Source organism: Vulpes vulpes, chromosome 14, assembly GCF_048418805.1.
Source record: "Vulpes vulpes isolate BD-2025 chromosome 14, VulVul3, whole genome shotgun sequence".
In the NCBI taxonomy this organism is placed as follows: domain Eukaryota; kingdom Metazoa; phylum Chordata; class Mammalia; order Carnivora; family Canidae; genus Vulpes; species Vulpes vulpes.
The window spans coordinates 66,147,913-66,163,600 of NC_132793.1; the positions used below are offsets into that span (position 1 = coordinate 66,147,913).

The following is a 15,688-nucleotide window of genomic DNA, read 5'->3' on the forward strand; positions in this document are numbered from 1 at the left end:
AAGTATGGGAAGGTCCCAAATAGATAAGTAGACATTCAGAGTAGGAAATGTAGGGGGCTCAAATCTGCATTTTCATATGCAGAGAGTGTTTTCTCAGAAAATAGCCTTTTGTACTGCTCCAGATCATAGAACTGGGCCAAAAGTTTATAAGGATAAAAACCTCAAGTCTCTACCCTGGGGAGCAGAATTTTAACTGGTATTAATTATAGAATTCCCTTCCAGTTAGCAAAACTATACACAAACAAAAGTATCCCAAAGGAAGGCAAATGGCTGAGATAACTTACGGAGTCAATGTACAGAGAGAGCCCAGGACCACGGGCTAGAGTGAGCATTCCTACCACTTAGAGATCTGGGAAAAGAAGAAACCAGTAACACATAGAACAGTCAGAGAGTGCACATAGAGAGTCCATGGGAAGCAGTGTCCTCAGGAGAGTGGGACTCCAGTGCAAAGAGATGAGGGACATTTTGAGAGAAGTTTAAGAATGTATCTGTTCTGGGGGATGCTGTGGAAGAGTTTGGGGAGTTGGAGGAGTGGACGGTTGGGCCTCTAGTCTATAAATTAGGGCTCATGTGGTCCAGAGCACACCCAGACCATATGGGATGAGGTGCTTTCTCCCGAGGGAACCTGGGCTTCTTATGATGACTACACAGGGATGAAGAAAGTGATGAATTCATCCAAGGATTTCCACAGATGATGATTTTCAAAGGTAATAGTTTTGGTGAAGTGGACAGTGCTGGGAAATGAAGGAGAGGGGCTGGGGTCAGTATCTTTCCAGCAGTGTTAATTACATCTCTCTTCCTTACAGAAACTTTCTGGACATCCGTTAGACCTGGTCAAATTTTCTCCATTTTCTGGGACAAGAGCACTTTAGCCTCTCAGAGCAGTTATCTGTTTGTAGCTAGTAACTTATTTGTGTAATTACATATCATGTCTCCCTTCCCTACTGCATGTTAAAACTTCTTCAGAGAAGAGGCTATAAAAGATTTTGTTTACCCTTGCTTCTTCAGGGCCCACCAATATGCCTGGTACATAAATGGCATCTTAAAAAATCTATTAAATAATGAAGGAGGGAAGGAAGAAGGGAAAGAGAAGTTTATATGTCCTTGCAGCCTTTGTCATATTCATTTTTCCTCTTCTCTTTAAAGAATTCAGTTACCACCCAATAATCTCTGTCAAGTCATTAAGCAGAATAAATATGTAATCCTCACAGTCATGGCTCCAATCTAATATTTGACATATTCAAAATAAGAAAGTCCTTGAATATTATTTAATGCATAATTTCAGCTTTCAGGGGATCTATAATAAGCCATTCTAAATAATTACTTATAATCTTTTCATACTTCTACAACCTCAAGTCACAGAAACAAAAGGAATAAAAAGACCTTACAATGGGTCCCTTAACAAGCCTCTGGCAGAATTTTTCAAAAATTCTTTTAGAAAGTGTGCCTATTCTATTTCTTTAAAAATCTTTAAAGGGAATTCTATAACTTCAATTAGCAGCCCATTCAGGCAGCACTTGTCATCCTTAAAAACATTCATTAGGAAACTATTTTGAATTATAATAAGTGACTCAAGTAGATACAGTTAGACCACTTGAAAACTTGCTGTACAAGAAAAGCAAAAATAATAAAGCCACAAAATTAAAAGACAAGTAGACACAAACTAAACAAATACATGATGAAAGATACATCATTTATTTAGTAAATCAACTGCTGAGTGAATGATAAGAAAGTCACAGAGCTATATTTCACAGGATAGCATCACAGCTTTAAGGCCTGCCAATTAAAGAGGCTGACAATTAAAGAGAAGTTATTTTCGGACAGGATGCTCAGAACAGAGACAGATACAGGACTCTGACAACGGAGTGAACCTGGAGTGGAGGCCAGATAATGTAACAGACCAGATACGAGGTGGCCAGGGTCTGGGATACCAGGCCACATGGGGTAGGGCACATGGAAATAAAGCACAATGAAACAGATAATCCATAAAAAATGAGAGATAAATAAGATATAATTCCTGGTCAGTAACTGAGGTGATTGAAGGAGACAGTGTCTAATGATTATCCTGCCTGATGCAGAAAATTGCAGCCAGGCACCTAGGAGAAAAAGGACAAGAATAGACTCCTATATTTGCACTAAATCCTCTTCTCTTCTCAATATCATTTACTTTGTAGATTTTAGCTTTTATGAGTTCAACTACCTGAATGCATCGATGTCTCCAAAATCTAAACCTCTAACTGATTTCTTCAGTGCCACGTCTCTAACCACCTGCAGAGGCTTCTATATTGACTCTTGCAGTTGCAAACTATTGCATCCAGCATGTTCTATACACCAAAGTTAGATGGAGTTATAAAACATCCCTTTGATCATTCCTTGCCTTTGAAATGCCTTCAAGGATTTCTCTACCCCAATAATGCTCAGAGTGTAGTCCCCAGACCCCTAGCGGTCATTGAGACACTTCAGGAGGGTCTGTGAAGTCAAAACTATTTTTGTAGTAATACTAAGATGTTACTTGTCTATATTATTCTCATTCTTCCATGAGTGTATGTGAGATTTTCTAGAGTCCATATGATCAATAATAATGAAGTAGAATACAGACACAGACATAAGAATCCAGATGTTGTCTATTAAGCTAGACAGTAAAGAAATTTGCAAAAACAAGAAAGTAATGCCACCCTTCTTACAAAAGTTTTGTCTTGGAAAATATGTTTTTTTAAATAAACATGGTACTTTTGTTCACATATAATGCATTCATTGCTATTATTCCCAATTGAACTAATAAGTATCTTTAAAATTTCTCGTCTTCAATTTTGAATACAATAAATATCAGTAAATAAAATCCATATGAAATCCTTAAATTTTTAAGAGGATTTTTAATTCTTAAATTTCCTATGGCAAAAATACTTGGGAATCACTGAATTATCCAATACAGTTCAAATACTGAGCCTGACATTCCACACCTTCTTGTGTAGTTGCTAGTGTGTTTCCAACCTTATCACCACTACAACCTGAGTCAAATACTCTGTCTCCACCACTCTTGTCTGCTCGTTGTGCCTGCAACATCATATATACTTCTATCTTTCTCTTTTGCTCACACCTTTCCCTCTACCCACAACATTTCCAACCAGCCTACCCAGGCCTAGCTCAAATTCCCCTCGGAGACCTCGTAGCCACTTCAATTCTACCATTCATAGAGCAAATGGGACTGGTATTCTATCTTGAATTATCTTAATATTTTTCTTGCTTCTCTAACCAGACATTAAACCTTTGAAGGCAAAAATTCTTTATAACTTTAAACAATGACTTACATATAATGTCTAATCATAAACTGTGCTGTTTCATTCATACAAAATTGCTATATCTCAATTTAAAAGTGGGAGTTTGATTCATCCAGACTCACGGCTAAGTCACTTGGTTTGGCTGCCAAGTTCCTCTGGGCATCTCAACAGGAGACACGCTGACTCACTGAGCACGCCCCCTGCTCTGTTCACACCTGCTCTGGGAGGCAGTCCCACAAGCACACTGTGCCAACTGCTGCTGCCTTCTGAGCCTTATTACCATGGGCCCACCCAAGTGATTCTTCACCAACTCTGAAATAGTCCTACGGCCTCTGGACAACATTCACCCTTTGGTTTCTCACTAATAGACTTTGTTTTGGAAACCACTGTGAATAAAAATATTGATTATGTTTCTGATGTGTGGATGAAAGTACAGAAAACCAAGAAGGAATCAGACTGGAAGGATGAGAAAGTAAACACAGAGAGCAGAGTCCTTACAATCATTTTCTGACTTTTTAAAAATACTTCAATGCAGATACATGTTAACATCTTATACATTTATATTTAAAACATATACTATATGTAATGTCACTCTTCATTTTTCTCTAGGTAAAAGAAATGTATTATCTTACTTTTATCCTTCACTAATATTTTCTGCCATATTTCCGTTATTCTAATTCTTCTCAAGCACAATGCCTATTTTAAAATTTTGAGCTTCTAGTATTTCCAGAAATACTCCTGTTAAGATCTTGATTTTACATTCTTATTAAAATACCCAGTGCCTGGCAATGTGATACTATCTCTAATTCAATATGATTAAAATTATTCTAGCTTTCTACAGTGCATTTCAGATTAGTTAGCAGTTTAACCACCCTTACCAATTCCTGAAGCTGGTGTGAAGGAGTAGATCCTATTAACAGCAGTAAAATCCAGGGACTGAAAATATCTGAAAGTTGACTGTCCTGTTTCCCAGACAAAAATATCAATAGAATTCTGATTTCCTATAATAATGGAATAAAAGTCAAATCTGAAGGCAAAAGTCATAGGGAAAAAATGACAAAATTACACAATAAAAATTATTAAAATATTAAATTTAATCTAAAAAACAAGTTTAGTAGGATATTTCTCCAAATTAATTTAGTTAAACAAAAATACAACCTAGTAGGAAAATACTTCAGAAGTCTTTTCACATTTACCAAATGAAGGATATACATGGCTGGCCACTGATTAATCATGATCTGATATTAAAGAAAAAACAGTGACATGCTGTTTTTTAGGAATGTTGAAATTTTACCTATGAAAGTTTCACTAGGCAGAAGAAAGAGAATATTTTCAAATAGTCTTATCAAAAGTTGCTGAACACTAATTATTACTACTATAGATTACTCATGGGTCCCCAAGTATAGTCACATAAATTGTGACTATCAAATATTACGGTTGGCACTTTGGATATAAGATCTTCAGAGATCTTTTCAGAGATATTTCCACTTTACATACTCATCCCCAATATTATTTTAATATAACTTTAAGGCAGTTGTTCATAATCTAAAGATTATAGACATATCTCTTAAAATGTGGGGTTTTTTTCCAAAATCCATTTGTAGCTGACAGTCAATACATTATCCATCAAGAAATGGATTAGCAAAAAATTATCCCAAGAGCTACATGTTTTCACATAGAACATATGACACAAATGCTAGATAATTTTGACAACTATGTATGCATTATCTCCTTACCTAGAAAGACAGTTTTGGCAAAAATCAAATAAATATCATCGCCTGAAGTCAAGGCCTCAACTTGTGTAGTCCCATTGATTGGCACTTCTTGAAAGTTAATAAACTCACTGCCAGACCATCTGAGTAAAAGGGAATTTGGACTAGCATTAATCTGGGAGATAGCTAAGAACACAGAGCCTCCTCTGGTGAATAAGGCTGTGCTCAGCACACCTCGGACAGGGAGTGTTTGATGTAACGTGAAGCTTTCTCCGCTCCATCTGAAGACCTGTGGGAAATGTTCAAATACAAAACCCTTTGTGATTAGGAATTTGGCACTTGTGTGAATTTATGCAAAAATCATATATTCACTCTTCCAGTCCCCTTTATTTAGTTAGAATACTTTCATAAATGAGAAAATATCAAAACTGATGCTCTCTCACTGTCTCTCCTTTTTTTATGTGGGGTGTATATGTGTGTGTGTGTGTGTGTGTAAGCACACAGAGAAATAAGTGAAAAAGAAGTTATTTGAAAATAAATCAATTTCAAATGTACATCTGGGTAGGGGTCAGTTGCAACAAGTCAAAGGGAAAGCCAAAAACAGGAGAGAAGTCACTTAAATATGAAAAATTCAGATTTGGATAAGAAACTTTCTGATGCTATAAAATCATTCCTTACCCGCTGTTTAAGCAATAGAATATAAAGAGAAATACTAAAACTCTTTAGTCCTGAAGGTGGCAATGTATACAAGGTTTTAAGGTGAATGTTCATACATCTAAAATTAAAAGAAAATCCTGAATCCACCTGGTTTCTTATACAATCTGGCCAATTGCACAAAAAATTTTCAACAATTGGGAACCTATGTGAGACTGGCAGTTAGGGACAGAGTGGCCTCTCTGCTTATGGATCTTATTAACTGATAGGGAAAGGCAAATGATAAACATATCAATAATTAAATAAATATACTATTACTCAAATGAAACAAATGCTGAAGGTAACAATTGGGATATGAGAGGTAACTGACGTTACTAGGGAAATAAAGTTACAAAGAATGACATGACAAAGTTTCTAAGGCAAAACATGTTTGTCATAAACTGAATGAAGATTGGTCCACCTAGAAGGCGGTTGATAGTGCTGAGGGAATGAAGACAGTAAGACTGGAGAGATAAAATCAGAAGGTATCTTTTATTAGACTGACCATATAATGTATCATGGGGATCATTACAGAGCAAAAGGGACAAAACTGACAATTATATCAGGACAACAGACATAATCCAGTCCTGTGCTGGGTAGATAAAGAACTAAAGTTATGCTACAAAAAAAAAAAAAATTAAAAAAAAAAATAAAGTTATGCTACTTATAGTCTATGTTAAATAACTTAGAATTTATTCTATGTATAATTAGAAATCATTGAATAGTTTTAAAATGAGGCATAACATGAAATAATTAATATTTTTAAAAGACTACTCCAGCCACTTGATGGAGAATGGATGTGAGGAGTCAGGGATGAAGTTCAAAGACGAGCTAGGAGGCAACTCCGATAGTGTGGGAGAGAAATAAATGATGGGACCTGGGCTGGGGAGGGAGAAACAGAGATGGAAAGAAATATCTGTATTCAAAACATTACTGGTAGAGATAATTAAAAACTTTAATGAATTATATGTGAATGAATAAAAATGCATAATCAAGAAAGATGTGTGTGTCAGTATTTTGTCTTGAGCACCAGCATTTTTTAGGTTGCTATTTTTTGAGAGGAAAGCAAGCTTCGCAACAAGTTTCACAGAGAAAATAGAAGTTCAGTTCAGGATATGTTAAATTTTAGATACTTAAAATACATGTAATGTGGAGATGCCAATCAGAAGTTAGATATGTAAGTCTAGAAATTAAGAGAAAAGGCTACCAAGAAAAGTGGAAGACAGTCTATAGCTGACACCTAAAGACAGAGGATTGACAGAGGTACCTGGAGTGAGTGAAAAGAAATCTGAACTAAAACTAAACCTGGAAAACTCCAAGACATCTGAGTTCAGAAAAGGGAAGAGGAAGCAGCAGTAGAGACTGGCAGGGGTGGCACAGAGAGACAGGAGGAGAATCTGTGTGGTATCTTAGAAATGAGAAGAGGTGTTTGAATTTGAGGATGAGGTGGCTATTCCATGCTAACAGGAAGCAGCCTAAGACAACCACAGTAAAACATCCAGTGAATTTCCAACCCAGTTGTCACCAGTGACCATGAGGTAAGACAAAGCAGGTAGACAATTCCTTCAAGGTGTCTAACCCCAGTGGGGAGAAAACGAAGGAAACAGAAAGTAGAAGGGGGTGAGATCAGGAGAGAAATTTCTTTTGAAGCTTGGAGATCCTGCCTTTATGCTGACTGCAATAATCTGACAGAGACACTAGTGATGCCAGGCACAGAGGGAGTAACTAAACCCTCTGATGGCCAGAGGAGCCTGGCTTTTATAGATGGAAAGCTTCCTCCATAACAGGACAGGGGAATAAGACTATGTTGCAAGAGAGTTTCTGAATTTGGTCTTCAAAGATGACTAAGGTCCTCTCTTGCAGTTTTCATTTCAACAGTCATTAGCTGAAAATGAGGAGATGAGAAGCAGGTATGGGAGTCTGAGGAGTGAGAAAATTATCAAATAGGCATTATTAGGATTAGGAAATGTAGTTCACTTGAGAAATGTGGAATTTCTCGGGTGATGGTAAGTGCCCATTTGGCAATGTTAATCATGAATTTTTAGTTATACCATCTGTCCAGTTATATGATTTTTCTCCATAATGTTTTCCAATGCCATTAAACTCAAATTAAATATTCACGCTTATTACTACACTTGCTCTGGCTCTTGATGACAATATTGAAGATTCTATTGTGTAATAATTAACTGTGACTAATATCTACATTCTACTTTATTACTTTACCACAGTCAAATTATGGGGGGGGGGGCTTTATACTAAACTTACAGACTACATCTTTGATGAGTTTCAAATATACAATTTTTTAAAATTCACTTTAAAACAATCAAACCTGAGTTAATTCGGAATCATCTCTTTGACTTGCAACAATTAAATAATCTTGATTGTCTGAACTAAAATATTTTACTTGAGAACTTTCCGAAATAATGATTGTTTGTACCTGCAAGGAAGACAAAACCAAGGGAATAAATACTTAAGAAGAATTTGACTAGGAAAGGCTCTGAATACAGTACTAGTATGAGTCACTATTTGAAGTTTAAAACTTGAAAAATCATTCTGAGAACTAGGTATGAATACGTAGGTATCATTTCAAGACAAAAATATTCCTGGACTAAGACACTCTGCTAAAATGTGTATCAACTTATAAAATTTTTTTTTCACATTAATATAAAATATATATTATCTTCCATTTAGATCAATCTTACAAATCTGATTTTTCCTTTAAATAAAGCAATCTAGGGATCCCTGGATGGCTCAGCGGTTTAGCGCCTGCCTTTGGCCCAGGGTGCAATCCTGCAGTCCCGGGATCGAGTCCCACGTCAGACTCCAGCATGGAGCCTGCTTCTCCCTCCTCCTGTGTCTCTGACTCTCTCTCTCTCTCTCTCTCTCTCTCTCTATATATATATATATATATATATATATATATATAATATATATATATATGTCTATCATAAATAAATAAGTATTTTTAAAAAATTTAAAAAAATAAAGCAATCTACAAAAAAATGAAAATATTTTTTACCAAGAATAATTTGAATCCAGGTGTGAACGTATACACACTGTGAACAGAAGGCTTTTCGTCACTTCTTTCTTCATGAGTAATCACAAAGAAAGGGGAAGGACCAATATTAAAGGCCTCACAAGTTTTAGGATTTTCTATATTTAAATCCTAGGAAATAAGAAATAGCAGTAATTCATGAGACATCCAAAATTTACATGTACATTTTATGTACTATAAAATGACTGGTGTTTACCTCAAGTGGAATAAAAATCCCTTGCCAACGATAAATAGTAGAAGACAATTTTCTTAACATTACACCATATATTGAATCTTCCAAAGTAAAGAAACACCAACCAGAAGCTGATGCATCCAAAAAACTCTGAACTATGGAAAACACAGCATCCATTCCCCCTGAAATACATAAATCATGATTTATTAATGTGTTATCCCTTCAAAACTTTATGTCGTTTATTGTTTAAACAGTGAGACAAGTGAGTTTGTTACCAGAAACAAAGATCCTTCTATGATGTGTGTGTGTGTGTCAGAGAAATTATAAGCTAGAGAACTTAAAAATAACTAAAAATAACGATTTTCTTAAAAATTGTTAAAACCCTGCTCCAAATCCACATAGGCTTTTCCAAAGTATATTTAAAATACTAAATATATATTTTAAAGGGAAATATGCTCTACATGATTTTTATTAACTTTCATAAATATGATGAAAATATAATTGAGAAATGTTTACATAATATATAGTTTTATAGAAACATGCTAAATGTTGGGTTTTAAAAAGTTACACTATCAATTTGAAACTATGCCCATCCAATGATTTCTCAGATATCAAGGATTTCTTATATATTTCTTATGTATATACACCGAAGCACACTCACCTACTTTAAATGGTTGTTAAGTTTTTAATCAACATGCTATCACAAGTATAGGTCCTAAAATTCTGTACCACATTTAAACAAAGAGAAAAACAAAAAATCCCTATCCCATAAAGAATAATTTTTAAAAAGCTTCATGTTTTATTACACCAGTTTCCTAAAGAAAGTTCTTTTAAATCTTTAGCTAATGGTGTGAACAGCAAGAACAAATGTCAAGGTTGAAATTTAGGCCCCTTATAAATCATTGATCATTTTCAGATTACCAGTTCAAGAAATCATGTAAATGCCTCATATGTACTATCCATTAGTGATTTCCTTTCCTAGAAAACCAGTATTTTCATTCCTATTTTGTCATCTTTTAAAGGTACACCACAGCTTTCGCACTGATTCTTAATGTTTTACATTCAAGTCCTGACCATCTGGCCCAATGCTTCCGTACCATAATTCAGAAAGATGGTGAATGAAAAACAAACAATGCTGACACTTAAGAATCTCCAACATGTACTCTCACAAGTACTTCTAAAAACATATGCAGATCCCAAACAATAATGAGATAACTATGAAGTAGAAATCATAGTCTTTCTTTTTTGGATCCTATCTCCTGTCTTTTAGACAATTATACCACTACTAATGATCTCTTTCTGTTCTAAATATTCGATCTCTCTCTACTTAATAGACCTTTTCCATCAGCATGTAAATATGCTCAGGTCTCTCCAAACTAAACAAATGAACAAACAAACTCCCTTGAATCCTATACCATACCACCTCCTTTGCTTGGTCCTACCTTCTCAGTCAAACCTCTTGAAATGTTTGCATACATTTGAAGATGCCATTCCTTTACCACCATTCAAAATGTTATTCATTTCTTATCCCTCTACACAAATAGCTCTTGCTATTTTATTCCTTCTCTACAATGGATATTTTTTTGGTTCTTATCTTACTGGGCTTCTACACCAGCAACTGACACAGCCACCATTCTTTCCTTTTTCAGATACTCTTCTGCTGCTATCTGCAATCCCACATTCCCTGGGTTTCTCACCAGGTCTTCTCCATATACTTTGCTATAGCTATATCCTCCTCTTCTCCTTGGTAACTCAATTTGAGCCTACTCAGCTCAATCTAGGTCCTCTTCCCTCCTCTACCTATATACCCTCTTCCCAGGTTTTCACACCAATTTCTGTAACTTTAAATACAGCATACATGCTAAAGATTTCCAAATTTATCTCTGTAACAGAGACTGGCCTTTGAGTCTGGAGAAACTTCTCAAAAGTAACTCAAATGCATAATATGTTAAATCACACATATTTTACTCCACCTCACCAAAATAATGCCTAGTTCCCATTCAGACTCCTCTTCTTACTAAAGATCATGACTCTCCCTCTAAGCACAAAAGCCAGAAATCTAGGAATCATCTCTGGTATCTCCTTCATACCCAATCCGTCACCTAAATCTAGCCAGCATATCGGCTGACCTTTTGTTTATCTCCCTTCATCCACTCTTTCCTTCTGTGCCAAGTTTCTTTCAATGGTATCAAGAATGATATCTTTGAAATGCAAATATAATCATACCATCCCACAAATACACACAGCAACTCTCCTGACAGCCTAAACCACTCAGAGACTTTCAATTAACCCTACAATAAAGACTAACATATGTAACATATTCTTCAAGTTCTTGAACTATCAGGTCTTACCTAGCTCTCCAAACTCAACACTCCTCCTTATTTCTAACCCTAATGTTCACTCTACAGTCTTCACTAATACACTCTTGTGTGCCTCTAGACTTGTGTACCTAAATAGCTTCTCACTTTCTTTCCATGTCCCTCTCACTCAAGACTTTGCAGAATCAATCCCTAATCATCATTAGGTCCTAGTTCAAACACTGATACTCCTGAGAACCATTCGCTTATGTTTTCACAACACTGAGAATTACTCCTTTAAAACATTTATTATAATTTTAAACTACACACTGGTTTTTACTTATTTGGTTTTTTTCTGTCTCCACCTATATTCTAAGCACCATGAGTTCAATATCATGTCTGGCACATGATAGGCTCTCAATAAATATCTGTGGCTATGATAAAAGAATTAGATATCTGTTCTCCATTTTCAACAGATCCATAGGATACAATTTATGGGGGGAGAATGTACATCTGATACATGCAATCTTTCTTGGTTATGGAATTTTGTTTTCACAAGAAATCAAACGTACTCATGCCAAAAGCTGTTTCAGATATTGTCTCCCATTCCACACTCACATCTAAATCGATGCCATTAGTGCGTGACACATTTAAATATACAGTCCTGTTGGCTTCTTCAATGTCTACAGAGGTGGCTCTAAAAAAATGGATTGCAGAAAGCAGAAAAAGAACATAATTTCTACATATTAAATACATACATCACACTGCTAGCATATATTTAATATACTTTTAAATTTACATAAGCCAAGGTGAGATTCATCCACAAATTTCACATGGCAGGAAAAGTAGACTCTACAGCTCAAAATATTCATTTATGAGGATTAAAAAAGCACTAGGATCTGATACTATGATCTTAAGAAAATACTCAGAGTCAGTAACTTCATACTGTATATTCTAAAAAAAATAAAGTTTTGCCATTACTAGTTTATTCTCATATAATCTAAAAACATCATAAAGAAAAAAATGAATCCAGAAATTCTTAGTTTATTACCAAAACTAGATCTACTGAAGTTTTTCTAGGAAATAAAAAACCAAATATGTGTCTGCTTCCAGAAGTATTTTCAAACTACAATCATATTAATATATGCTTGAAGATTCATTCATTTGGTTTGAGCAGCTAAATATTTTTATACTATTTCTTGCTTTTTACTATTATTGACAACACAAAACTGTGCAAGCCTTTACCTGAAAGTGTGAATTCTGAGGAAATTAGAATTCTAATAATACCATTATACAGGACATGATTAGGCTTTTTTTTTTTTTTTTTCATGATTAGGCTTTTGATGCTCCTTGTTACAAGAGGGCATAATGTTTCTCAGATCTATCTGCCAGAGCTTATTTTAAAAGTCCCCTTTGAAATAGTCAGAGATCAATTTCCCTCTCCACTTTCTTTATGTCAAAAGGTATTTCCTACCTAGCTTCAGAAGTGACAATTTCCTTATGAATAAACTGTACCTATTTGCAACTGCAGAGATACTGAATAACCCCAGAGGGGCCTGATTTTGCAAAACTGTTATCAGGGTTTGAACATGTGCCCCCAGCCTGGCACCTCCAGTTGGATTAAACAAGGTGCAAACAAAATGCTCGTCCATCTCTGGTTCAGTGTCCAATATGGCAGAAATGCGTAGGGCCTGAAAACAAAATCAAAAGATAAAGTTACTAGACTACAATATTTCTGCAACATAGATACAAGGAGATCTGCTAAACATTTTTGACAACAAAATAATGTTTTGGAAAACATGACTTCTTTTTTATTTTAATACTGATCCCTATAATATGTAATAGTTATTATGACTTTCAAGTTATCAGTTTCAAGATTTTCAACACTCTGATATATTGCACTGTCTAAAAATAAATCTCATGATTAAAAATAATATGAAGATTAAGAAAATAAATTTAGGTCTTGATTTTTGCTAATTCTTTATCTTGCCCTAGTTACATAATTGCATTAGTCTCGTTTTAATGTAGGAGTCACTGAAAAAAAAAACAGTTATAGCCATAGTAAGCACAAATTAGCAACAACTCACATGTTTATCAACAGAAAAATGGATAGACAAATAATGGTCTGTTCAATGCATTGCTACTCAGCAATAAAGAACCACCAACTACTGAGGCATGCAACCAAATAGATCAGAAAAATTATGTTGATCAAAAAAAGCCAGACACAAAAGAGTAAAAACTATATGATTTTATTTATATGAAGCTCAAGAATCAGCAAAATTGAGTCTTCAGTGACAAAAATCAGAAAGTAGTCTCCTCTGGGGAGGGCAAGGACCAGAAGGAAACTTCCAGATGATGGTTATGCTCAATATTCTAATCTGAGTAGTGATCACATGGGGGTGTGTATATATATATATATATTTTTTTTTTTTTTTAAGTCGCTGACACATGCATTTGAGATTTTGGGACTTTAATATTTATATTTCAAAATAAAAACATGAGGAAATAAAGACCATTATGTGGGTGAAAGAAAAATCTGTTTACTCCACTTTGCTCTAAATTTTAATTTCCTTAATGAACGGAAAGATCTTTAAACACATTGTGAAAAAAGTCTCTAAAGAAAAAAAATAATAAAAATATACAAAAAATTAAGTAAATAAAATTGTAAACATTTTTAAAAAGGAGAAAAAGCCTGAGAATGTAAAGCAGTGGAAAATTCATTAAACACCTTAAATTTGAATTCTTTTATATCTATATCACCATGTAGATATTTTTAAATCAAAGGTTCAAATTTCCAAGAACATGAAAAATTGGACATGCAAATAAATATGAATTCAAAAATATGTTGCAATGTACACAAACTGATCACACAGAAAGTTAATTACTGGGTAGACTCTTTTTAGATGAAATAGTTTTGTTGATTTTTTTAAAGATTTTATTTATTTATTCATGAGAGACACAAAGAGAGGGGCTGAGACATAGGCAGAGAGAGAATCAGACTCTTTGCAGGGAGTCCGATGTGGGACTCAATTCCAGAACCAAGATCACACCCTGAGCTGAAGGCAGATGCTCAACCGCTGAGCCACCACTTTATAATTATTATACTTAATATGTCGAGCTTAAAAATTATCTTAAGCTAATGCGATTAGCTACTTCAAACTTAAATTGTTTTAAAAAATAAAATAAAAAATAAATAAAATTTAGTTGCAGGAACAGAAAGTTATCAATACACAAAAAAAGGAGTTTCAGAAGGTAAATTTCTGTAAGTATAGATCACATTTATAATTAAACCTAAGGCTAGTATTTTTTTTTCCAATAAGCTATTCGTATTCACATAGGATATTTGCCTCTCACATAAGCAGGCTAAAGTAAGCAATTATATTTTGTCAAATGAAAATGTGACCAAAAGGATGACTTGCTAGGGTTTAGTGACTATAATAAATGGCTTGGAGTTTCCTTTATGTTTTAAGAATAATACAAAGTGAAGTATGCTACTTAAATAGTTAACATTTACAATAGCACTATGTACATTTTCCTTATTTGCATATTTCACTACCATATTAACAGAGCAAACTTCTCTAGCAGCACTCTCTGCAGACTATATAGCACTTGTTAACACTTTCACACAGTAATTTAATCTTTACCTGTCATCTAAGCTAAGGGTACTTTTGTTTTCTTTCTAGGACCTAGGGTGCTCCTCTAAAATTATTCATAAATGCAATTCATTCTCATTAAAGCCTCATACTATACCTTGAAGCGAACACCTTCTTCTAAGACAATGTAGCCTTTGGAAGGGGTCAGATCTTTGGACTCCACGGAGGAATTTACTTCTGTCACAATGAACTGAACTGTCACGGTTCCAAACAGTCCTTGCACAGGTTCCCGAACAATGTACAATACTGCAACACTCTCCTGTACGTAGAGAGCTGTTGGTTCTCTTAGGAAAAAGTGTTCACTGTTGTTAAATGATAGGACTCCAGAGCCATCATCATTAGCAAGGATAGTAATTAAGGCTGTTGAAATAAAAATATTAAAGCAGTAAATGAAAATAGAGTAGGTTATAAGTACTGGGAAGTATGTAGATGTTTCATCATAAACCAGGCCAATTCTTCTCTAGATCACCTTAAGCAAGGGAAATTTTAAAAGGCATCTAATAGAATTCCGTATTTACTCATGATATAAAAATAGCCAGTAATCTTGGAATAAAAGGCAGCTTCCTCCTCAACCTAGGAAGCCAGTAACATATACCTTACTCAATGCTAAAACATCAGAAGGGCCACCATTAATAACAGAAACAAGACAATGCCTGCCATTACTGCTACTATTCAGCATTGTCCTGGAGCTCTGAGCCACGTAACAGGTACAAGAGCAATGAAAACAAAGAGCTGGTACACTATTTTCTAGACAACATGACTGGCTTCTTAGAAAACCAAGAGAGGGATGCCTGGGTGGCTCAGTGGTTGAGTGTCTGCCTTCAGCTC

General features: G+C 34.9%; 1 protein-coding gene across 1 annotated transcript in view; it reads right to left on the reverse strand.

The window, feature by feature from the left end:
• Positions 1-15,688, reverse strand: part of ADGRV1 (adhesion G protein-coupled receptor V1) — a 529,718-nt gene that overhangs the window by 372,342 nt on the left and 141,688 nt on the right. The window contains exons 43-50 of the mRNA XM_025992909.2: positions 14,958-15,220; positions 12,723-12,898; positions 11,780-11,904; positions 8,935-9,092; positions 8,703-8,849; positions 8,013-8,120; positions 5,015-5,279; positions 4,157-4,279 (exon numbers count right to left, since the gene is read on the reverse strand). Coding sequence (XP_025848694.2) covers positions 4,157-4,279; positions 5,015-5,279; positions 8,013-8,120; positions 8,703-8,849; positions 8,935-9,092; positions 11,780-11,904; positions 12,723-12,898; positions 14,958-15,220 — 1,365 coding nt within the window. The remainder of the gene's footprint in view (positions 1-4,156; positions 4,280-5,014; positions 5,280-8,012; positions 8,121-8,702; positions 8,850-8,934; positions 9,093-11,779; positions 11,905-12,722; positions 12,899-14,957; positions 15,221-15,688) is intronic.